This window comes from Drosophila montana, unplaced genomic scaffold (assembly GCF_035044405.1).
Source record: "Drosophila montana isolate Dmon_TW-CO22-7 unplaced genomic scaffold, ASM3504440v1 contig_3833_1, whole genome shotgun sequence".
Taxonomy (NCBI): Eukaryota; Metazoa; Arthropoda; class Insecta; order Diptera; family Drosophilidae; genus Drosophila; species Drosophila montana.
The window spans coordinates 737,112-762,940 of record NW_026998704.1 but is presented as its reverse complement, the minus strand read 5'-3'; the positions used below and the strand labels follow the sequence as shown (position 1 = coordinate 762,940).

General features: G+C 42.1%; 2 protein-coding genes across 3 annotated transcripts in view; one reads left to right on the top strand and one right to left on the bottom strand.

The window, feature by feature from the left end:
• Window positions 1-825: 825 nt before the first annotated feature.
• LOC135437662 (lysosome membrane protein 2) lies at window positions 826-6,895 on the top strand. Its single transcript, XM_064695693.1, has 7 exons — window positions 826-2,242; window positions 4,126-4,403; window positions 4,474-4,565; window positions 5,000-5,227; window positions 5,285-5,557; window positions 5,624-6,215; window positions 6,277-6,895. The coding sequence occupies exons 2-7, from the start codon at window positions 4,145-4,147 to the stop codon at window positions 6,627-6,629; spliced, it is 1,797 nt and encodes a 598-aa protein (XP_064551763.1). The 5' UTR covers window positions 826-2,242; window positions 4,126-4,144; the 3' UTR covers window positions 6,630-6,895.
• A 1,673-nt stretch (window positions 6,896-8,568) lies between these two features.
• zip (myosin heavy chain 10) overlaps window positions 8,569-25,829 on the bottom strand; it is a 33,957-nt gene continuing 16,696 nt past the window's right edge. The window contains exons 5-13 of one of the 2 annotated variants that reach the window (XM_064695671.1): window positions 23,614-23,735; window positions 20,225-20,248; window positions 18,721-18,909; window positions 15,829-15,921; window positions 13,029-15,768; window positions 12,128-12,963; window positions 10,767-12,062; window positions 10,527-10,690; window positions 8,569-9,145 (exon numbers count right to left, since the gene is read on the bottom strand). In XM_064695671.1, the coding sequence (XP_064551741.1) occupies window positions 9,004-9,145; window positions 10,527-10,690; window positions 10,767-12,062; window positions 12,128-12,963; window positions 13,029-15,768; window positions 15,829-15,921; window positions 18,721-18,909; window positions 20,225-20,248; window positions 23,614-23,735 (5,606 nt within the window). In that variant the 3' untranslated portion in view covers window positions 8,569-9,003. The remainder of the gene's footprint in view (window positions 9,146-10,526; window positions 10,691-10,766; window positions 12,063-12,127; window positions 12,964-13,028; window positions 15,769-15,828; window positions 15,922-18,720; window positions 18,910-20,224; window positions 20,249-23,613; window positions 23,736-25,829) is intronic. The other variant, XM_064695672.1, reaches the window with a different exon arrangement.

Sequence of the window (25,829 nt, the reverse complement as noted above, 5' to 3'; positions counted from 1 at the left end):
GACGCAATTTCACTTTTAACGAGACTTATCTTTTTTATAGCGCTAATTAGATTACGCGAATGTCTGTTCTAAAATTAACACTCAGCGTAGAAGTTGCATTATACTAGAACAAAATAATTGTAAACCTAAAAACTGATAAGAAACAGACCTGCGCAATAATAATCCTTCAAAGATCAACTCTCTCTTTAGCTTTCCATCAGCTGTTTGTGAGTAGGCGTAGAAGAGAGCGAAAGAGCGAAAGAGACCTTCCAGCTGGCAGCTTTCCAAAGCTCGCGCTCTACGTAATTTCTTGCAGTGCACATATTCGACTTCGACTTCGACCGACGTTATGAAAATGGAGCACACGCTCAAAGATAATAACGAAACGAGCGCCGAGCGCCGATCGTCGATCGTCGAGCGCCAAAGAGTGTCATGTCTAAGCAGCATTGCGCTGGGGATGCTATGGTTATTCCTATACACACACACACACATAGATACTCGCTCGGTGTGTGGACTCTTTGTTTTGCGGCGATTAAATTTGCACTTTGTGTCCGTTGTTCATATTTGTATGTAAGCATGTGCATATACATATGTACGTATGTATTTATACATATGTATGTAGCTGCTGCGTCAGCAAGCAGAGATCCCGATACGTAAACAAGAACATCGACAGCGAAGACAGTCAACAATCAGTAATCATAGCTGCGTACTGCGAACTGCGAGCTGCGCTGCCAGCTGCTCTGTCTGTGTCTGTTGTGAACGGCTTCTTCGTTCGCTTATCAACAGCCGCAGTTGAATGCAGCGCCGCAGCGCAGCCAGCGAGCAGAGGACAGACAGCAGGCAGCAGGCATCAGGCATTGAATGCGTTCCGCGCGTCGTAGTAATAACTTGTTTCGTGGGCAGAACGCAACGCGCTGCGTTCCCAGTGTGTAACGGTATACCCCGAATATAGAATAACAAGCAAAGCAACATCAGCAGTAGCGGCAGCAATAATTAAAATAACAATAACAGAACGAAATCTAATCGTGCGACGCAGCTCGTTGTGATAGTGCGTGAAGCTGGCTACGTAATTTGCTAAACATAATCCGTTAACGTCGCAGTCGACAACAGTGCGCAAGGGGTGGGGGCTGCCAATATGTGTTCACTTATTGTGCTTTGCCAAGTTGGCAGCCGATTGGCCAATTAATTGTTGCTCAGCTGAAGCTAATGGAAAACCTGAGCCAGGCAAGCGAGCGCAAAATGTAATAAAAAGACAAAGGCAACAACAACAAAAACGACTGCAACGAAGTTGTAACAAGTCATACGGAAAACCAGCTTGGTTACATACATATATAACAAAAAAATACAGAAGAATAATAATAAAAACAAGAGCAACAACAACCAGCAGCGGGCGATCAGCCGTCAGAACGGAATAGCGACAAAACAAAGAAGCAAGTGGGCAACAAAGAACGCGAACACAAGGCAACAACAACAACAGCAGCAACAACAACACAGCCAGCGAAGACGACTAGAGCTCCAGCCAGAACAAGAATAACAACAGAAATCAGTAACAGAATCAGAATTCGACTACAACAGAGAGCAGCAACAATAACAACAGAATCTGGGCATAGTGTGTCGCGCGGCGAATTAAAATATAACCACAACAATCAGTAGAACAGCAATAATAACAAGCTTTGAATTTTTTGACTACATATTTTGTGCGCATTCAGCGTAAATAGCGACAAATTATTAATTAAGACGCCAAATGTTTGCCTGGCGTCTTGGAAAGTGCATGTCAAAGCGAGAGAGCGCCAAAGCACAATACACGCGCAGCGAGTGCAAGCGAGAAACAACAAGCGCGAGAGAGTAACCGAGTGAGAGCGCGAGTGCAATTGGTGAGTGCGCGCGCGTGTTTCGTTTCCAAATTGTTGCGCTGTCGCGAACAGCTGAGCTGCTTACTCGTCGCTCTGTGCGTGATAAGCTTTCCTTTCCAATATACACATATACACATTTTCAAGTGCATGCCAACAACTGTATCTGCATTTTAGATCTCTGTCTCGCGCTCTCTTCAACGCCGGCGCATTCTCTCCGCACACAGGTGGAGGCATCTTCCGCGACCGTGTCATTGTGTTATCAGTCAATGGCACTGAGAGAGCGCCGCTGCAGCGCCAACTAAATTTCATAGCAGTCAGTCGCACGGCAGCAGCAACAACAACAACAACAACAGCAGCAAAAGCAGTGCAACTTTCAAAGCTCTTTACGCCCGCACAGACTGCCTGCACATGTACGTATATATGTACGTGTGTGTGTGTGTAAATACTTATCAGCTGTTGAGTTATTTAAGCAAAAATTGTTTTTGAACACGTTTTTAACTACTTCTGAAAGCTTGCCCCATGTAGTTACATATATATGTGTCAATGTGTGCGTGCGTGTGTGTGTGCATGCTACATGAACCTTTTATTTAAACTTGACTGGAAATATGTCAAACCTCTGGGACAAGCCATCAACATTTGCTCTATCGGCCACAATCTGAGTACATTCGCACTGATAAGCTACCTTCGGTAGCTAGAAATATTGGAAATTTTTTAATTTCATTTGTGACGAGTAGCAGCAGCAGCAGCAGCAGCCGCTTATCAGATGCCGTTGACCCCTTTTTCAGCGGACATAGTTGGCAAATGTATATACATATGTACATATATTTATACAATGTATATTACCTATATATATTTATATATACACACATATATATGAATGAACAGTGGTCACTCGGAGATTAGCACTATCTAAATTTAGAATTTTCTGGAAATTGGTTTCTTGTCTAAAATCAAATCGAACTGTCTGCAGCCTCCAGCTCAAGGAATATAATAAGGCCTATTGGTTCTTATATTGTGTATAATATAATATGTATATTATAGTGTCTAATATGTATGTCTAGTTGCATTATATAGGGCATACCTTATTCAACAGATAACAGAAATGGATTTTTATTTTGTATTTCTCCAGAACTTACTCAAAATCGATAAGTATCTTTTTGCAGCTTCTTTCTGTCGAACATATCTCAGAGCTTCTAGGGGCTGGAGAACAGAATTTGATTAGATTAACAATTTTTGACATTTTGTATAACTCTTCTTCTTCAAATACATTTTGAAGGTAATGCTTGGATTTCAATGTCATCTTGATGATCCGAAAATAGTTTAACTTTTGCGACATATATCTCAAAAAATTCTTAAAGAATAAGTTTTCATAGAGTGCATATATGTATATAGGGTATCTCCACGTCGTTTAAAAGCAGACAATTGTGGCACTCTTAGGTGCTATTTTGTTTTTTTTTTTATTAAAACTAAAGAGTATTTCAGTTCGTATATATTTGTACAATTTCATGACTTCCAGAAGTACTTAATATTTTTATTGCTTTTTTAATTGTTGTTTATTATTTATTTTTAATTTATTGCCCACACAAAATGTGGATTCTCCTCTCAAGTCGCAACTTTCGAGCGACTACTGTTTAGTTGCTTATACTATATTTAGGCACCTCATTTAGTTAATACCTCAACTATCCGCATAATACATAAGTACATGCATGTGTGTGTGTGTGTGTGTGTGGAATTTAATGTACTCGTTGAATGTTTTCTTTATGAATTGTAGCCTTCTCGCATGTACCAAGTGCCGCTGATAAGAGCAGCGCGATTCTATACAGACACACACATATATATATATATATATATATATATATATATATATGTGTGTCTGTGTGCAATTGTGTTTGTATTTTTGTTGTACTTTGATTTGAGAGCAGCACGCGTAGCTTGTGAAAATATTCAAACCGAGATTAGTTGTTACACACGCCGTTAAACGATCGGCTGGTTAAGAGCTGCTTAAGCGACAGATCGGCCCGGAATTATACTATATATAGCATATATAGAGCGTAGGTATCTGGCTTATGAATGGGCAACCCTTTTCAATAATCTAACCCCCAGTGTCAACGTTTTGTGGTCAATGAACCAAGAAAGCTGCCCTCATCGAAGTATCTGTGATAAGAGGACCACGTGTCCGAGTCGGAAAAGATCGCGAAATATACATATATGTTATATATAGCACACGTGTAGCCTGATAATTCCTTAGAAGCAAAAACAATTCTAATGGAATAAAAACAATTATTTGTTGCAGCTAAATACTCAATCAGACAATGTCACATGCCACGATCCGCGATGTGGCACAGTCCCCGCCGCTGGCTGCCTCAGAGGATCTCACAGTACAAAGCATATCAAAGTCCAATACGTTGAACTCGCAACGCAATGGCAACACGTTGGGCTACGGCTACGGCGGGGGCGGGGGCAGCGGAGGCGGAGGCAGCAGCAGCCCCGAGAAGCTGACGGTGCTGGACATGATATTGGAATCAATGGGTCTACGCAATCTGACGTCCAAGGATATTGGCGTACTGATAAGTGAGCTGGGCAATAATGTTATTTGAAATATTCGTGCTCTGATTAATCCACTTGCTTTCGACCTTAACAGTGTTGGGCTTCATGTTTTTGCTGTTTGTGATAAGCGTGACCGGGTTCTTTGTAATGTGGTTCACGGAATACTATAATAATACCATGCTCAAGGTAAGCACAACCATGCGATCTTTTCAAATCAATTCGTTGGTTACATTCACTATCTCTCTATCCTTATCACTCGTTACTTTTTACTCGTTAGATTTCACAGCGTACATGTCGTTCTTTCATTTGCTCACTTTTTATTTTTACTCCCTACATTTCACTCTTTCAATTTCACTCGTTATTTTATAACTCGTAACTTTTTACTCTTTATATTTCACAGCTTTCATTTCATTCAATATAAACTCTCTACATTGCACTCTTTCATTTTCGATGTTACTTTTTCAAGCATTACATTTCACTCGATACATCTTACTCGTTACATTTCACTCGCTACACTTAACTCGTTACATTTCGACACTCACTTTCCTCTGCATACACTTCACTACTTAATTTCCACTCGTTGTACTTTACCCGCTACATTTTACTCGTTACTTTTGCAGAATCTTATACTCGCCGAGAATTCCGACACAGCCAATAGCTGGCTGCAGCCAGATCCCAAATATGATACTCTGCTCAATGCGCACATATTCAACTACACAAATATTGAGGACTTTCTGGCCGGGCGAGCGGACAAGATGCACGTGGAGGATCTGGGTCCACTGACCTATCAGGAGCACACGGTCAAGGATCAAGTGTCCTTCAACAAAAATCACACTGTCACCTTCAGGGTAACACAGCCCCCCTTGAACTCTTAAAGCTCAAATCTAAAACTCAAATATTTGCAGGACAAAAAATCGTACAAATTCCTGCCGGAGAAGTCAATGCTGCGGGAGGATGATGTGGTCCTGGTGCCAAATGTGCCGCTGCTGTCGGCGGCGGTGCACGTGAAGCGTATGCCCGCATTCAAGCGTCTCCTGGTCACGGGCACCATCAAGCTGTTCGAGGAGCCTCTCTTCAAGCGACTCACCGCCTACGAGTACCTATGGGGCTATCGGGATAAGATCATCAGCCTGGAGTCCCTGGGCGGTGGCAAGACCCACTTCGGGCTGCTCAAAACAGTGAGAATTGAATTGAATGTGTGTATGGATTCATTAGCTAATCCTTGACCTCTTCGTCTATTCCAGCGGAATGGCACCAGCGTGGACTCCGTGCAGCTGAACACCGGCGAGGATGACATCTCCAAGTTCAGCATCATTACCCAGTTCAATGGGAAGCCGCAGCTGGATTTCTGGCAGGGCGACGAGTGCAATCGCATCGATGGCAGCGAACCGTCCATGTTCTCGCCGACCGAGCTGCAGACCCGCAACACGGTCTATGTCTTTCTGCAGGTGCTCTGCCGCAAGGTGCCGATGCATTTCGAGAAGGAGGAGACCATCTACAATGACATCGATGTGCTGCGCTATCGCACACCCCTGGACGTCTTTGCGCATCCCTCCGAGAATCCGGCCAACGAGTGCTTCTGCAAGAATACGGATCGCTGCCTGCCCAGCGGCGTGATAAATGCCACCAAGTGTTACGATGACTCGCCCATATTTCCCTCATTCCCGCACTTCTTCTCCGGCGATCCCGTGCTGTACAAGGACTTTGTGGGCATCAAACCTGATGCTGATCTGCATCAGACCTATGCCGATATACATCCGCGCTTTGGTTTCCCCATCAGCGGCGCCTCCCGCATACAGATCAACATCATGCTGGACAAGACGCCGCTGCTCCGCAGTAAGTGACACGGCCCCCTTGTGACAAGAGCCAAACAATCTCTGATCATATCCACTTCCAGATCAAGCGGCTCGTCTGCAGAATGCGACCATCCTGCCTTTGATTTGGATCGAGATAACCGCCGGCGATTTCAATGACGATGTGCTGCACACGCTCTATGTGAGCACATTTGGCCTGGATGCCATCCAGCTGGCGCTCAAGTACGGCACCCTGCTGGTCTCCGTGACCACCTTCAGCCTGATCGTGGCCAGCGTTTACTATCTGAACAGCAAGCGCGAGGAGCAGCAGCTGGAGCATAGCAAGTCCTCTGCCGAGCTGGAGGCACTTGCCGGTCCGGGGTCGGGCAACGGTAACGTTGTCGTCGTCCAGGTCCTGCCGCACAGCGTCAGCCATGCGCACCGGGGGGATCCATAGTGCCATTAGCAATTAATTGGGGAGGGGTTTTGTGGGCGGGCCAGCACAAAAGGGGTTTTTGTGCGGGGAAATAGCCTTGCGCTTGCTTGTGTGCCTTAAAAAAAAAGCAAACAATAAGAGATTTTCGAATTTGTCACGACTTAGGATACGATATTATTAGCCTAGAACAAAGCTGTAGTTAACAAATTGTATATATGTATCATATGTATAAAGAAATCAAACAAATGTTCAATAAATAGTTAGTTTACAACAATAACAAACAAGAATGTTGCAATGATCTTTAGATGATACCTTAGTTTAAGACCATTTTTTATAATTAGTATAAGAGAAAGGACATTTTTGTAATTGTAAATTGCCCATATCTTGTATAATCCTTTGATGCAGATCGATGCAGTTCGTCCGTGCGAGCCTAACGAACCAAGTCCTTTGAAAATCTGCAAGGATATGGCTGGGTTAGAGCGGTTTTTCTTAAATTTTATCAATCACAAAACCGGCTAAAAGTCGCCCATTTTAAGTACTATCCTGATGTCCTTTGGCCAACAGACAGTCCTTGTCCCAACAATTCAAATTATGCAATGAACATGCCGAAAGTCCTTCAGGGAGCCAAGATAAAAGGATATTTATTTTTCACCTTAAATAGCTTATTACTCGGCCGTATCCTTGCGGATTCTTGCGAGTCCTTTGTCAAAAAATGTGCATTGACCAGGAATACAAACTGGCCGAAGGACATCGGAATCGTCCTTGTAGTTTTCACGTTATGGCTACTTTTCTAAAAAGGACATTCTATTTATGGCCATATCTCTGGCAAATCCTTAAGGATATCGGAAGGATATACCCTTTTGAAATCGTAGGCAGCAGTACTATCGACTGGCATTCAAGGATTTCCAGGATTCGACTAAAAATTTCACCTCATTTTTCCCTAGGGGGTTAATCATAAAAATGACCAAAAACGCAAAAAATCAGGTCCAACTTCGCCATTTTAAGGACTATCGGGATGTCTTTTGGTAAACAGAATATCCTTGTGTCCTAGATTAAGAATTAACAATCAAAAGGACGAAAGTCCTTCAAATAGCTAAGAAAAAGGGACAATTTTGCATATAAAAAAAGGCTCATAACTCTGCTGTATCCTTGCGTATCCTGACAGGATATGTGTCAAACAAATTGTATTGACCAGGGCTACCAACTGGACAAAGGACATCAAATTCGTCCCAGTAGTTTTTGAAATATCGAGGATTTTGTGTTTTGGGCCTATTTCCTTGCGATCCGGGACTGAAATTGTACAAGTCCAGGATTCTCAGATGACCCCATAAAATTTTGATGCAGATTGATGCGGTTGGTCCTAACGAGCCTAACGAACCAGCTCCTTTGAAAATCTGCAAGGATATGGCAGAGCTATAGCTATTTTTCTACCATTTTATTAAAAACAAAATCGGCTATAACATGGCCATTTCAAGGACTACCCTCATGTCCTTTGGCCAGCAGACATTGCTTATCCAGCCAATTCAGAATATGCAATAAAAAGGACCAAAATCCTTCAAGGAGCCCTGTACATAAAGTAGTCGAACAGCTCAGCCGTATCCTTGCGAATCCTGGCGAGTCGTGCGCCAAACAATTTGTATTAACCAGGGCTACCAACTGGCCAAAGGACATCGAAATCGTCCTTGTAGTAACCGATTTTATTTTTCGATAATTGGTCACGAGATTTTAACAAAATTTCAGCTGAAATACCAGGCGAACAGGAATGTGCAGAAGGTAGATAATAATCGGCGGTTGAAATTTTTCATTGCATACCCTCGAGGGGCCGATGTTTTGCACACTGACAAAAGCTGAATAATGTAGCCGCTATTATCAGCGCTGACATGTACGGCCACACTGCAAGAGCATTGCCAACACAACAAACTTTTTACCCGCGTCAATTCAAACAGTTATTGCAAACATATTTAATTGTTATAGCAAATATTTATTGTTTCTAAACAAAACGAAATTCGTATATTAGTTGCTTGTTCAACATTTGATTGTTTTATAAACCTTTAGTTATTAAATGCATGTATTTATTAATGTACCACGATTGTGAAATCGATTGTGTATGTGTATATTGCATTGTTGTTGGGTTTTAAGAGGGGAGGAAGTTTTTTGGAAAAGTTAATACGCGTATTTGTTGTAGTTTGTTTTTATGTTGTATAATTATTTTTTTGTTTTGCGTTTGTTGTTGTTTTTAAGTTTTTAATTAAGAATAATAGTTTATATAAAAAATAACAGAGAAATTATATAAAAGAAACATTAAAATATAATCGTTTATTTCCTTTTTTTGTTGGTTTTTCTTGTTTTTTGTTTTTTTGTTTTTTTTTTTTTGTTTGTATTAATAATTAACGCGTCAATTGCCTGAATCCTCGCCATCTAATGATTCATCCTGCACCGATGAGCTGTCGTCGCCGCCGCCGCCACCGCCGGCTCCGCGCTTGGACGATGGTGTGCCCGTGAGTCGGGTGGAGCTGAGGCCCATGCCGCCGGTGCGTCTACAAAATGGAAATGGAAATAGAAAAGAAATTATTACAAATTATGATTACAAGCCGTTTGCCAGGATAAACGTGCAGCGATCGAGATCAGAGGTTGAAAAGGGCAACGCAAACATATAAGAATATATAACGAGAGAGTTGGGGGGAAGAATAATAACACGCTAGATACGACATTATGCACTAAGTTCTATAGAGGATTGCTGTTCCTGGGAGGGGGAATCGAATCGAACATTGAACACTATTAAAACGCACGATTTGATGTGTGTGTGTGTTTGTGTTTGTGTGTGTAACATGCAGAGAAGTCGGTGTCGGATTTGGTTCATTCTCCGGATTATGTTGTTGTTGTTGTTGTTTTGGTTGGGTGAATGAAGATGATGTCGCCAGCACTTACAGCCTACCAAGAGGAAGCGAAGCGAAACGAAACCTAATGCAGACCCTCACAATTCATAATGAGCGCAGCATCCTTTTTCGGCGAATAAGCCTTGGCCTTTTCGGTCTCGGCCACCTGAATCGAGCTATACGAGGACAACGTCGAGCCAAGAATAAAAATATACAAAAACCAAAAGAAATAATAGAAAATAGGCAAAAAGCATAGTTATCATCGGCAAGCCGACAAATTGAATGCCCTTGCAGACATGTAGGGCACATATGAGATATATAAATATACTGAGCCCCACAACGATCTATACAAAAAGTCAGCTTTAAATCGATTATTCAAATGGAAGGTTTCTGATAGAGTTTGTCGGATTTGAAAGCGAAAACTTAACTTTTCTCGATTACTTCTATAAATTAAATTAACATATAATATTAATATTTATCTAAAACATTAGTTGCATAATAAAGTTAATAAATTGTAAGTTTTGTTGAAATATTAAGAAAAACAAAATAGCTTTCGTCCGTTCGTTCCTATAGGAGCTTTGTGTTAAAGTAATCCGACGTCAAAAAAGATTTAATTTAACAAGTTCATATTTACTATATTTGAATTTTGAGACAATATCTTGAAAAACTCATAAATTAGTTATAACAGAATTCAAATATATTGAAAAATTCATCAATCATTTATAAAAAAATTTAAATATCTTGAAAACTCATCAGAGTTCAAATATCTTGAAAAACTCATCAATTATTTAATAAATAATTCAAGTATCTTGAAAAACTCGTAAATTATTTATAAAAGAATTCAAATTTATTTATAAATATTATTTATATAAAAGTAACATAAATATATAACCCAAACTCCTTCTACCTCTTATTCCCTCCTCAAAAATACGTTCTGCAAGGGCTTAACTAGTTGGAGGCCAATTTATAGTCCACATATAGGCCCATCCCATCTATTGATATGCCCCACTTTCTGTCCCAGTTTTATCTGGCGTCAACTTACCGCAATTTTGTTTTCAGTGAGTTAATCTCACGGTTCATGGCCTCCTGGGATTCGATCATGTCTTCGCATTCGCGCTGGTATTTGCGCTTCTGCGTCTTCTCCTTCTGCAGCTCCTCCTCGGTCTCGTCCAGGTTGCGCTTGAGCAGTTTGATGCGGCTATTCAGCTGTGATTGACAGACAGAGAGGGGGGTTGAGGGGTTAAATATGGAATCTTTTAAATCGTTTAAAAGTTGCACTCACTTTATCCATTTGCTCCTTATGCTGATCGACGTGTCTTCGCTCGTCCTCGATGTTCATGGTGAGCTCCTTGATCTTTTTGTCCATCTTGCGATTGGCCTTTTGTTGCAGCAGCCGCTCCTTGCCCTCGTTTTCGAGCTGCTCCTCTAGATTGGCAATCTTGGCCTCGAGCGTGGCAATCGTGGCCTTCACCTTGGTGCGCTGCGCCGTCTCGATCTCGGCCAGCTTGGCCTTCAGCTCCTTGTTCTGGCGTTCGAGCAGCGCGCGTCCGTTCTCGTTCTTCTGCGAATTGGACTTCTCGTTGGCCAGCTCTGTGGTCAGCTGTTCGATCTGTAGCTGCGCCTTGCGGCTGCGATCGAGCAGCACCTCCGAATTGGACTGCTCCTCCTCGAGCTCCTCCTCCAGGGTGGCGATGCGCGCCTCCAGGCGTCGCTTCTCATCGATCATGAGCGAACCCTTGCTGGCATTGTTGGCAATCTCCTCGGCCAGTTCGTCGCGTTCCGTTTCGGCCGCACGTCTGGCACGCTCCGAGCTGGCCAGATCCTCGGTTAGCTGTAATACTTCGGCCTCGAGAGCCTTCACCTTGCGCTCGGCCTCTTTGCTGAGCGCCTGCAGCTCCTCCTTGGAGGCCTTGGCCTCCTCGGCATCGCGCAGCGCATCCTTGACTTGTGCTTGCAGTTTCTTGGCATGCTTCAGTGCATCCTCTTTCACCTTGTTATGCATCTCCATGGTTGTCTCGATCTCCTTGAGGTCGCCCTCCAGCTTCTTCTTGGACGCCACCGCGGCCGTGCGCTGCTTGCGCTCCTCATCCAGTTCGGCTTCCAGGTCGCGCAGCTGCTTGACCAGACCGCGTCGCTTCTCCTCGGCGCCCTCCTCCTTGGCCAGCAGGTCACGTTCGAATTGGGAGCGCAGCGCTTGCATATTGACCTCCAGCCGCAATTTGGCGTCCTCGGTCAGCTGCAGATCATCTTCGAGCTCCTCGTTTTGTGCTTTCAGCTCGGCTAGCTGCGATTCCAGGGCACGTTTCGCCTTCTCCAGCTCGTGGACGTTCTTGTCGGCGGTGCCCTGCGTGTTGGCCAGATCGTCGAGTTCGTTTTGCAGCTGCTTGCGCTTCGTTTCCAGATCCTCGATCTTGTCGTACGCCTCGTCCAGTTCGCGGGAAACGGACAGCACCTTGGTCTCCTTTTCGCGCGCCTCACGCTCCGCCGTGTCGCGCTCCTGGGCGATCTGTTCTGATATGGCTTTCTCTTCGGCGAGTATCTTGTCGAAGTTCTTCTGCTTCTTCTCCAGTTCGAGCACCTGGCGAGGGAGTGGGCGAATTGGATGAGCAACTGGTTTGGGTTAATGTCTGGATGGTAACTTACCTTCGTGCGTTGCGCCTCCAGTTCGATGGTAGCATCCTCCAGTTCCGACTGTATCTTCTTTTTGCTCTTGTCCAGGCGATCGTTCTGTGCCATCAGCTCCTTGACCTGTCGCTCCAAGGCTTCGATGTCCTTGTTAAGACGCTTCTTGCCCTCCTCGAGCTCCTTGGCCAGATCGGCATCCTCCTCGGCCTTCTTCTTGATCTCCTGCATTTGGGCCGTGACCTCGGCCAGTTTGCGCTCGAAGTTGCGCTTGGCCTCCTCATCCTCCTCCAGCTGTTCCTGCAACGCTTCCTTCTCGGATTCGATTTGACGCAGCTTGGAGCTGAGTCCCAGCTTCTGGCGGGTCTCCTCCTCCAGCAGCTGTTGCGCCTCCGTCAGCTGCGATTCCATATTGCTGGCCGACTTGACGGCCGCCGAGGCCTTCAGTTCGGCCTCCTCCAGCTGGTTGGTTATATTCTCCGCCTCCTGCTGCAGTTTTGTGCACTTCTCCTGCAGCTCGGAGCGCGCACGCTCAATCTCCGCTAGCTTCACCTGTAGCTCGGCGATCTGAGACTCGGCCTGCTTGCGCCGGCGATCGTTCTCCTGTCGCGAGCTGTTCACGCTGCGCAGCTCCGTCGCCAGATCCGCATTCTCCGCCTCGAGCGTGCCCTTGGCCTTCTCCAGCACGGACTTGGCCTTGCGCAGATTCTCCAGCTGATCGTTGATGCTGTTTAGCTCCTGGGCGTGCTTGTGACGCATTTCGGCGAGCACGCCCTCATGGTTGACGCCCTCCTCCTCGAGAGACTTCTTCAGCATGGCCAGCTCCTGTTCGCGCTTCGAGCGCAGCTCCTGTTGGGCTGTGGAAGGAAGGAATATGTGATGTAAGAAATGATTGAGGAACTGCAATTCATTGTCCACTTACCGGCTGTGGTGTCCAGTGAGTCGAGCAGCTCGTTCTTGAGCGCCTCCAGCTCCTCGCTGAGATCGCGACGCAGTTTCTCGGCCTTGCTGCGCGCCACCTTCTCGGCCTCGAGATCCTCCTGAATCTCGGCCAGCTGCGACTCGAGCTCACGCTGCGCCTTCTGCGCGGTGGCTTTTGTGGCGGACTCCTCGTCGATGCGCATCAGCGTTTGGGTGAGCTCCTCTTCGCGCTTGGCCAGCTGCGCCTGCATCTCCTCCACCTGGATGCGTCGCTCGTTCAGCTGCTCCTTGAGATCGGCCACCTCGGTTTCGATCTTGCGCTTGGTGCGGTCCGATTCCTGGCGCTGCTGTTGATCCTTGTGCATGCGCTCCTCCAGCTCGGCGATGGTCGCCTCGTGCTTGGCTTTCAGTTTGGCCAGGTGCTTGGCCTTCTCCTCCTCCTCGGCCAGGGTTTGGGATAGATCATTGGCGCGCTCCTCGAGCAGTTTCTTCTCCTTGAGCAGCTTCTGGTTCTGGTCGTCCGTCAGCGCCAGCTCCTCTTCGTGCTTCTTGATCTTGCCGTCCAGCTGCACCTTTTCAAGCTGCAGTTTTTGACGTGCTGCCTCCTCCTCTTCGAGCTGCTCCTCCAGATCCTGAATATGCAGTTCCAGTTTCTTTTTATCGCCGCCCAGCGCCAGCACACGCTCCTCTTCCTCCTCGATGCGCGCCTCCAGCTCCTGCATCATATCCTCGAGCTCCTGTTTGCGTGCCATGAGACGTGAACGCGACTCCTCCGCCTCGGCGCACAGTTCAATCTCGGCCTGCAGCTGCTCGGCGAGCGTTGTCTTCTCGGACAGCGCCTGCTGATATTTACGCTCATATTCCTGGGTATTTTTGGCCAGCGTATCGAGCTTCTCGCGCACCTGCTTCAGCTCATCCTCCTTCTGCACCAGCTTCTCCTCCTGCTTGGTCACCTCCAATAGGGGCTTGACCTTGGTATAGAGACGCCACCATTGCCAGTTGCGGAGCTTGAGGTAGGCGGCGCAGTTGCGCTGAATGATGCGTATGGCGTTGAGCTGCTGGAGACGCTTCTGGTAGTTGCGGCGGGCGAGGAAGCCGCGACAGAACGCCTGGAAATTGACAATTAAATCGGAAATCTTGAAATCGCGCTCCTCCTCGAGATGTGCCAGCACACCGGCGCGGAAGAAGATCTTCGATTGGCCAACACGATACAGATTGGAGTCGAGCTCCAATGCCTGAATCATTTTCTCGCAGGCCTTCTTGCCGTCCATAAAGCCCTTGGGTATGACATTGGGCGTGAGCAGTTCGTAGCGTTGCCTGAACTCCTGGAAGGGTATGCGATTGGGGAAGCCCTGGCGACAGATGCGTATACCCTCGAGGACACCATTGCAGCGCAATTGGTCCAGCACCAGGGGCGCGTCGATCTTGCCAGCGCGCTTCTCGTGATTCGGTATGATACAGCGCACAAAATTCGGGTTCGTGTTGCGCAGCGTGTCCATCAGCTTGGCCAGCTGTTCCTTATACAGATGCGACACGGTGCGGAACATACCCTTGCGCGTGCGCGCCCCAAATTGGGTATCGGTTAGCGCCTGCTGTGCCATGCCGACTATTTCCGCATCCTTCCAGATGTTCACGACAAACGGATCCTGCGATGCCTGCAACAGCGACACAATATTCTCGTTCAACGGATCCATGTTCTTCATCAGCCACTTGGCCGCCGAATAGTCCACCCGTCCGGCATAATGCACAATCGCAAAGTCGGCAACGCCGCGGAAATCGGTCTTCATGAATTTCGGATGCATTGAATGGGCCGAGACGAGCTTGTCGACAAAGGTCTTGTCCGTGGCCTTGGGGAACCAGCACTCCTCGTCCAGCAACGCCATAATGCCGCCAGGTTTATCGATCAGATCAATTGTGGGCTGCAGATCGAGTCCGAAATCGATGAATTTCCATTCGATGCCCTCGCGCTGATACTCCTCCTGCTCCAATATGAACATGGTGTGATTGAAGAGCTGCTGCAGCTTCTCGTTCGTATAGTTGATGCACAGCTGCTCGAACGAGTTCAGTTCAAAGATCTCAAAGCCTGCCATGTCGAGTATGCCAATGAAGGAGGCGCCCTGTCGCTTAGTCCGATCCAGCGAGCGATTAATGCGATTCACCAGCCACTTGAACATGCGCTCATAGCAGGCCTTCGCAATGGCCTCGACGGCGAACTCGACCTGCTCCTTGGTCTGTGCCTTGGTCACAAAATCGCGACCCACTTTGATGCGGGGCGTGAGAAAGGCGCGCGTCATGTCCGTAACGCTCAGGCCAAGCAAATGGGCAATCTTCTGGGCGACCGTGTTATCGGGCAGCGTGGCCTGATCGTTGTTGCGCTCCTGGCGGAACTTCATGCTGCTAAAGAGCAGGACGGCGCTAACGATGCGGAATATCGAATTGAAATCCTCGGATGTCATGCCCATGATGTTCATCGATTTGACTGTCGCCTGGAATTCAGCAAAATCATCGACGCCGGGCACCGGCAGCGTGCCGTTCGAGAGGAATGGATACGATTTAATGTCGTCGAGTATGAATTTCTCGCGCTGCTCCGGCGATGCGCCCGCCAGCAGCTGATAGAATATATGGAATGTACGTTCGTCCTTCGCTTGACGAATGGCACGCGACTTCTCCAGCAAATAGGTCTCGATATTGGCGCCCGATATAAAGCCCGATGCATCAAAGTTAATGCGTATGAATTTGCCCTGCAACACAAATATATATTAAATTTATTTTTATTTCGATATGGTTAAGGATTAACTTACAAAACGCGACGAGTTGTCGTTCTTGACCGTCTTGGCATTGCCGAAGGCTTCCAGTATGGGATTGGCCTGCAGCAGCTGCTGCTCCAGCTCGCCCTGTGAATGAGTCGTGGATTATTAACATGTTTACAGACGGGGTTGGGATTTTCTTTTTTGGTTAGCAAAAAAAACACATAACACAAATACAACATACAACATTTACAGAGACGCAGACGACAAAAAAATACTCTAGATTTAGGAGTTGGTTAACAATAGGAATAAGCGGCACATGCAGAAAAGCTTAAAATGAATACAGAGCCTACACATAGATGGACAGGGCACAATTTCCTAGGCTAGGTGCAATGCGATCGCCTCGAAGATCCTGCTAAATGAGAGTCTAAGCTCTCAGAGGGTTTTTACTGAGCTGAATCACTAACCAAAAAACATATAGACTGGACATGCCGTGTACAATAGGTGGTCTCCAAAAATTGGTTTGCATCTGGTCCAACGAGCGAGTAAGATATACATATGACATCTTTTGATCGCTCACACTACAGAAAACTCCTTTGGCTTACTCTCTTCCATATGATTTGTGCGATAGAACGGCATCGCTGTTTTTTATCTCGCTCCCACTACAGGAAACTGCTTTGGCTTACTCTCTTCCATATGATTTGTGCGATAGAACGGCATCGCTGTTTATTTTTATCTCGCTCGCACTTACTCTCAGTGCTCTCAATGCTCTCTTCATGTCTAGGTACCGTTTAAATGTTTGTGTGTGCATGTGGCAGCACAAGCAAAAATGCCCACAAATTCAATTTTTGTCAAAAGTCGGTGGCATTTCTTCCCTTTTGAGGGGACGAGTAATATGAAATCATGAAAGGGTTTGCCAAGTCGATGCGAAATTCTTTCATTTTAGCTCGGTATTGCTGGAAAGGGTACCTAAGCGTTGGCATGTGTGCATTTTAAAGTTTTTGGACTTGCTATTCACGCATACTTGCATATTTTGTATATGAATAGAAGCATTTATGCGCATGTGTGCCTGTTGGTCCCTGCCTGCCTGTCCGATGCAAATTTGGCAATATTTTTGGACTTCTGAATTTCGAGCTCTGCGCACACACACACAGAGACACAAATGTGTGTGAATGGGCTGATCATGGGCGCAAAATTTAAAAATATCATTTTTGGCACGCGTCTGACGCGCGCCCTTCTTTTTTATGATTTTGGGTTTGAATTGATGAATGAATGTTGACCCCTTATTACCTGCAGCAGCCCGTTGGGCCGAAAGGGTTAACTTTTGGCAAGCACCTGCACTTGCATATGTACATACATAGGTCAAGTGACTGATCACTTAAATAATTTTATGAACAGCGAATATTTGTGCAAAAATTAAAATCTTTAATTATGTATATACATATGTATATATTTATTGCATTATTAATTTTATTGACTTATCATATTCAAGCTATTCAATTCAAATCCTAAATCATAAAAAGAAGGGCGCGCGTCAGACGCGTGCCAAAAATGATATTTTTAAATTTTGCGCCCATGATCAGCCCATTCACACACATTTGTGTCTCTGTGTGTGTGTGCGCAGAGCTCGAAATTCAGAAGTCCAAAAATATTGCCAAATTTGCATCGGACAGGCAGGCAGGGACCAACAGGCACACATGCGCATAAATGCTTCTATTCATATACAAAATATGCAAGTATGCGTGAATAGCAAGTCCAAAAACTTTAAAATGCACACATGCCAACGCTTAGGTACCCTTTCCAGCAATACCGAGCTAAAATGAAAGAATTTCGCATCGACTTGGCAAACCCTTTCATGATTTCATATTACTCGTCCCCTCAAAAGGGAAGAAATGCCACCGACTTTTGACAAAAATTGAATTTGTGGGCATTTTTGCTTGTGCTGCCACATGCACACACAAACATTTAAACGGTACCTAGACATGAAGAGAGCATTGAGAGCACTGAGAGTAAGTGCGAGCGAGATAAAAATAAACAGCGATGCCGTTCTATCGCACAAATCATATGGAAGAGAGTAAGCCAAAGCAGTTTCCTGTAGTGGGAGCGAGATAAAAAACAGCGATGCCGTTCTATCGCACAAATCATATGGAAGAGAGTAAGCCAAAGGAGTTTTCTGTAGTGTGAGCGATCAAAAGATGTCATATGTATATCTTACTCGCTCGTTGGACCAGATGCAAACCAATTTTTGGAGACCACCTATTGTACACGGCATGTCCAGTCTATATGTTTTTTGGTTAGTGGCTGAATTCAGTACATTGTATTATTATCCATTAATATTTCTTCATGATCAGAACAAAGATCTGTTTAAAACATGATCTACAATGAACTGGAAATATCTTTTGGTCTAGCAAAAACCTATTTTATGTATAAAATTTATGTTCTAAGAAGCTTTAACTACACAAGACTTGTTTTTATAATGATCTAAGGATCTCAATAGATCGAAGATCGTGCTGTCAGCAGTTAATATCTTTTAAGAATGATCTCATTTAGGTTAACTCTAAGTTAACAGATGAAATTTGATTATTGTTTCTATTTTTTCAATCCTATTCCCTATTCTATACAAAAATGATCTCCTTTTTTTCTGCTGAACTTTTCAACAATGTTTTTGCACTTATTGATCTGCAATATTTGTATTTCAAATAACAAGTTGAATATCTTTTCAGAGCTTATCTTTCGCATGGTTTATCTTTCCCACTATGAATTAACATTCACAGATAAAATTCCAGCAGAGGGATCATTGAGCTACAAAGCAAACAATCGAAGATCTTCTAAATATGGCTAGCTATAGAAATGTTTCTCAAATTGGGGTTTTCTTTCGATCGCACTGCACTTGATGAACGCATTTGGAACGTCTTGTCTACGGATTCCCCTGTGGGCTGTTTTTACCTCCACCTCTGGCATATCAACAACAAGACAGTCACAATGTGCCTCAGTTAGCCCCTCCAGCTGCATGATCGTCGTCGAAGCCAGATTATTGCTTGCTTCGATGTTATTCCTACTGTGCACCATATTACCAAATATATTATTGACATTACATTTGACCTTAATGTATTTATTCGTGTTCACCGAAAAGTTCTGCAATTATGGGTTATGTGGTTAGGTATAGCTAGAGGTAAAGGTAAAGGTATTGAGTAGCAGGTGGACAGAAATTGACTCCGTAATTGACTAGAGCTTAAAGCAGAAATAAACCAAGGCAAAAGCCCATGCATAAATTGAAATAAGATTCTGGTGGGGTATACTTTATATGTACATATTGAAAAGATTTCTTGGCTACATGAAGAGCATACTTTACCGCAAATGTTTCTTGATGACTACTCTAAATATGCGTAGCGCGAGGCGCGAGGCGTTTGATATACATATATATGGATAGCATGAGGGGGGAGGAGGAGTAGTTGTAGTAATAAGTAACAGGGCACAATTGCGATTAGAATTCAATTAATGGGCATGTTTTATGATTTAGATTTTCAGACTTTTTATTTTGGAATGAGAGTCAACAACTGAAGAGTATTAGAACAACATAAATTGTGGAATATTCTTGAGAATTGAAATGAAAATGAGAGTAAGCAATTGAAAAATGAAAGTGAACCACGACACGGCCGTAGTTTAAATATTCTTGCAGATCTATTGTACGAAAATAAAAAGTTCCTATATTATAAAAGTGATCAATATAGAAGTTAAGCCGTAGCATTCTTGCAGATCTATAGATCTATCTTTATAAGATAACAACAAATAGCTTCCATATTATATGTGTTATATACGTTTCACTTTTCACATAGATAGATCACAACTTTTGGTATGTTTTATTTACAAATAACAATATCTACTACTTTTTTGTAGGATCCTTTCTATCAAAATTGTATTATAACACAATTTTGGTATACAAGGTATTTTCTTTATAAAGTTTTTTTATTATGTACTATAATTTTTGTACTATAATTTTTGTATAATATTTTGTACTGATAAACACTAAGCTTAAGTTTTATATAAACAAGTAAGAAGCTCTAGGAGGAATCGTATTTAAAATTTTAAGTCTCCAGCTATGATAGGTTCTGAGATCGAGGCGTTCATATATATGGACAGACGGACAGATATACAGACATGGCTAGATCGACTCGGCCTTTGATGCTGATCAAGAATATATATACTTTATGGAGTCGAAGGATGCTTTCTTCTGACTGTTACTTAATTTAACACGAAATCATTATACCCTCTAGCTCTCTTGAATGGGTCTACAAACGAATAGTTCTGCAAGAGTTTAAATAAGGATTACAGAGAAATGTCAATCGAATTGTTGGTAAGAACAGAGTAGACAAATAAAGAAAGTTGGTTAATTTGTTTATAAATTTTTGAAAATGTTTTCATTTTTCGTGATAGACATTTGGATACTTACAATCAGCACGGCAGGATGCGGCACCTGTTCGTATATCGATAATTGGGTTGCGGATTTGTTGGATTTGTGGTTGTTGGTTGTTTATTTTGATTTTGATTGAGTTGCGTGGATTGTTTTTTGTTTTTTGTCGATTGGTATGTACAAAATAAATGTAATTTAAGAGCATATTTTATACAAAATGTACAAATTGTGTTTATGAAAAAAGAGTAAATAAAAAAGCAACAACCAGTCAATTGTACAACAACAACACCAGCAAACAAAAGTAGTTCGTGTGTGTGTAAAGGTGTGTGTGTGTTTGTGTGTAGAGGTGTGTGTGTGTGTGTAGGTGTAACGTTTGCACATGAAAATAAATAAAATATAATTAATAAATATAGAGTGGAAAAAAAGAACGCCTTTAGCTATTATATATATTATGCTTATTTTATTTATAATAATAAAAAAATAGATTCAAGTGTAATAAGAAGAAGAAGTAGAAATAATAAAATACAATGCAGCAAATGCAACGCAACGTTTTTCCAATTCCAAAGTAAATCAATTGGAAAATGTGTGTGTGTGTGTTTTTTTTGTGTACATTTCTAATCAGTTTTTACCTGGAAACTATTCTTATCAGTCGCATAGACATAGACTGAGAACATGAACTAATTTCTAATCATTGTGTTTTGTTTTTTTTTCATTCTTTCTTTTATCAATGATGATTCAGTTTCTCACAACATCAGCGTCTATTTATGGCCAAAATAATCATAATTAATGGCAGCAGCAGCAACAACAACAACAAAATCTGTTTGCACTTCAATTTGGAGCTGCCTTTTAGAGTTTGTTTGCAGCTTAGCACGTTTTGGCCAAATCAGACACCTCATATAAGGCTGTAAAGCAACAACAACAACAACAACAACTGCGGCAAGATCTCAGGGGCAGCGCCTTAAAGGATTTGTTGGCAGCACATTTAAAGCCAATTATGGCAGCTATTACAAATTATGAAACAACAACTGGCACAGTTCTCCGGCTAGATGCGAGCATCTCACAAAAACTCAAACAACATTAAATAAATAAATAAATTAGGAAAAACAAAAAAACGTTACCAACTGGTTGGCCCTGACGCAATTGCAAGTGATTTAATTTTCAATTCTCTTTCATTTTCAATTGTCGTCGAAATGCGTTTGATGGCGAGGGGGCGGGGGCAACCCTTCTTCTATTTATTTTTTTTTTTTTTTTTTTGACAAGTGCAATTAAATTTCATTTTGGGTGTTTATTTTATGGTTGTAAATAAAACGTAAAGTGCCAGCTGCCGCTCAAATCTAACGAACTTTGTATGCTCTACGTTTTGATAAGAGTTTTGAGAATGAGCAAGTGAGAATTGTTTCAACATGCCGAAGATTTAATACCCTTTAAGACATTTCCCATTGCAGATATGTGGAATAGTGAATGCTCAGCTCGTAAACGCTGAGTATATATATAATACGCTTAAGTATATATATATGAATATATATATTTTAAGGGCAGATGTCTTCTATGCATTGCACATTTCATGACAAATATATAATACCCTCTACAAGGTTTAAAAACACATGTCTTGTATATCTTGTGACTATATATGAACTGATAGAATAAGAAACTAAATAATATTTTTAAGACTATGTTTTCTTTAAAGATTTTTTTAAAAGTTTTTCTTTAAAAACATGATTTTTTTTTGTTGGATTACTTTTGTAATATTTTATAGTCTGATATTAGTTTAAACTCAAATCCATTTTTTTTTTTATATGACTAAGCTGATATGAATTAGTTTCTTTTAGCGCAAACAAATCAAAGTTGTAATTCAGTTTTAAATAAATTAAATGTATAAATATATCGCAGCCAAAAAATTAAAACTGAATTGTTGAATAAGTTAAACCCTGAGCTCGAGCCAGCTAAAATTTGTATATATAAACTTTAAGAAAATATAAACAAACCCCGTTTTAGCTTAGTCTTAAATGATTTCAGCAACAAATCAAAACTATTCCTAGTTCAAAAGTCTTGCACTGTCTACAAAATTTATAGTTATTTTTTCCAAGACTAGCAAAAACTTATCTATTCCAAAAAACTTGCCGCTGAGCACACATCATATCTGCGGCAGTTAATGCCCCGCTTTCGTGTAGGGCACAACAAATAAAGTAATTTGTCAGCAGCCATCAAATAACTTAGGCTACACACGACCATATATGTATACACACATATATATGTATTATCTCGGTTGGGTTATGTTTTGTTGTGTGCCTGATTAATGAAGTGTGCGGCGTGTGTACGTGTGTGTGTGTGTGTGTGTGTGTGAAGAGGGTTGTGGGGCCCATTGTGCTACTTGGGGTCTGCGACGCCAAGTGGCAGCCATATGCGCCACGCTATAATGCTGCATATATGGATAATACTCGCCTCATGGCGGCTACGTGATTTAATGTCATTACATCAATGCTAAGTGCAACATTTGTTGTGCCTGTGTGTGTGTGTGAGTGTGTTTGTGTGTGTGTACTCAGTTGCATTTGCGGATCATAGCTCGTAACTAGATACGGACAACAGCTGGGAAAACGTTTTCATTGAACACCACAACAACAACAAAATAACAAAGTAAAAAGTGATTTAAAGACACAACTGAGCGCGACTAGCGAGATGCCCTGTAAAAAGCTCAAGGAGAATCATATACTAAATATGTATATAGATATACATTCATGCTGCTTGATGATTTCCTTGATATAATAAACAAATGCAGTTTTAGGTTAACTTTGCTAAACATTCAAAGTTCAAACAGATAAAAGGAATTGAAAAACCAAAGATTTTATTTCAATTGACTTCGGCTTCATTGGGTAGATTGGCATTATTTAAGACCAGCTGGACGTATCTCACGACTTTTTGTGACTAGCTAGTTTTTAGGGTTAAAATAACTAACTAAGTAAACATTGAACAGAGATTTAGCCACAATTTCTAGAGAATTTGCCAATGCAAACAATAGCTAAATAAACACATGGTAAGTATTTTATAATCTCTTCATATTCTCGATGCAAATGACATACATAAATTCACACTAACTAGCTAACTAGCTGATTAATATGCTTTTCTCCACCTCCATTTTCATTATTACAGGGTATGCGCAACACCCACAAAGCGTACTTGTTTGCGGGCGTATAAAAGCCGCAGTCAATTTGCCGACACATTCACATTGCCTGCGTCTAAAAAAAGTATTCACATTTGGCGTCTGATTAATTGTTAAAATAACCATAATAACAATAATAATTATAATAAGCACAAGCATGTGTCCGACTAACTCTCTCGAGCCACGCCCACGCGGCGTTGCATTTGGCATTGTTGAATCGTTGATATAAATAGATAGTTTTTTCTTATTGGAGTATCTTTGAGATACTTACCGCACCGGAGCCCTTGGGCTTGGAGGCAGCTACATAGGCCAGAAACTGTATGACCTTCTTGGTATTCTCCGTTTTGCCAGCACCCGATTCGCCAGTACACAAAATCGATTGGTCTTCACGATCTATACGAAAAAATAAGTTTAAATTTTAAATAAGCAGCTGTTTAACAAAAAAAAAAGTGTTAATAATATTATTAATAATAATGATGATATGCATAAATGGGTCATTTAAGTACAGCGACACAACAGCAACAACAAAAAATGGCTGACAAAGTTTCAGCTTTTTTTTCTCAATTTCTCTTTCTTCATTTTTTAAAGTTATTTTTTGCGGCGATTTTTTGTTTAAGCACAGCTCAGCTTGAAATTTTTGTTGACCCAAATTCAAGTGAGCTGCATAAAATGAAGAGCAAATTGAAATGCTAAATACCCTGTAAATGGAGCTTAAGTAAACCAATACAGCACTCATATAAGCATACATATACAACTGCATATACATATACATGTACATACATATACATATACATATACATATACATATACATATACATATACACATACACATACATATACATATACATATATATCCATACATCAGCTGGAGTATGATTGATGATAATAATTTCTAACTCTCTAGTTCTTACAATTTGAGCCACAATCTTATTTTTGCAAAATCTTAAATTTTTGTTAGCTGTAATCATCTATTATATTGCATTCTCTAATTTTAACGACATTTCTTCTTTCTTAAACAAATAAATGCATAAAGTAAAACCTTTTAAAAAAGATCGAAAACATTAATGAATTGCTAAGTAACAATAATTTTATTTAACAACAATTGAAACGGCAGCAAACGTTTTTCAAGCCCAATCAAACACATTATTTTAACTACAGGGTATACAACAAATAAAACAAAGGGGCAAAAAATAAATAAATAAAAATGAAAGAAATGAGGGACACACGTTCAATTGAAAACCATTTAAAATAGCGCGCATCTCACAGATACACACACACGCACACACATGGCTTGACAGCGGGCGCCACTTGGTGCTCCGGCTAGGCAATCCATCCAAAAGCGTTTCGACTGATATATCTGACATTCGTTATAGACATTTAACTGTGGCAGCAACAGATTGCAGTTAGTTAGCCCAGATACTCGATACACACACACGCACACACACACACAGATACTCGCTAGCTGCGGGCTAGCTGTGCGACTTAACCACAATAACCCGACGACATATCCATTATCCATTGGCTTGGCACAGATTCTTTTTTCGGTTTGCAAAAATCAACAACAAAATCAAATAAAATACAAAAATAATAAAAAAAATAGATAACAAATTGGCACACAACGACCCCGTACTTATTACGGCCCGTCCGTATATGGACATAGATGGACTCTCGATAGATCTCAGCTTGAATATTGGTATTTTTTTTAGATATATTTTTGTTCACTAGATTTGAGACGTTGCCAAGGCGACGACGACGCGTTGCATAAGTTGCCACCAAGCCCCTACCACAACCCCCAGCCCCCCCCCCCCCTCCCCCTTCTTCTCTACAAGCTCCGCTGATCAACACAAATGATCTTTTTCAAAGCAATGAATAGAGCCATAAAAACAACAACAACTAGAGATCGCAGCTTAAATATTGGCGCCACATTTCATTTTATGTTTTTTTATTATCTTCTTCTAGCTATTTATTATTCCTATATTATGGCATTACTTGTGCTTCTTCTTTTTTGTATCTCAATTAAAAACAGTTTTTTTCTTTTCGGAATTTAGAGCAAGCAGAGTTGTTGAAGCGTTGCGAAGTGCAAACATCAAGATCCCATCAAAAATCAAATATTATTATAGATCAGCGAGATACTTTGATGTCGGCTGCGTGTATATATGTCATTTGTATTAATTAAGCGACTATATTTGGGCGGCTTGCTCAAGCAATACGAAGCGTTTGGGTCTATTATAAGCGATAGTTGTAATAATTACCAATTAAAAGCAAATTAAAGTCAGATCAATTTACAAAGCAAGCGATAAGCAAATATAGAGGGAGGGTGTTTAGTTTTAGAGAGTTTTAACATGAGGATACATTTTGACAGCTGATTGAATAAAACGAGAGAGGGCTCAGTCCCTTTGAGATAATGTAGTTTCTCTGGAGAATTCTGCGCAATAGCTAAGAAAAAAACTTTAATAGGAGCCGGACAGAAATCAAAAGTTTAGTATT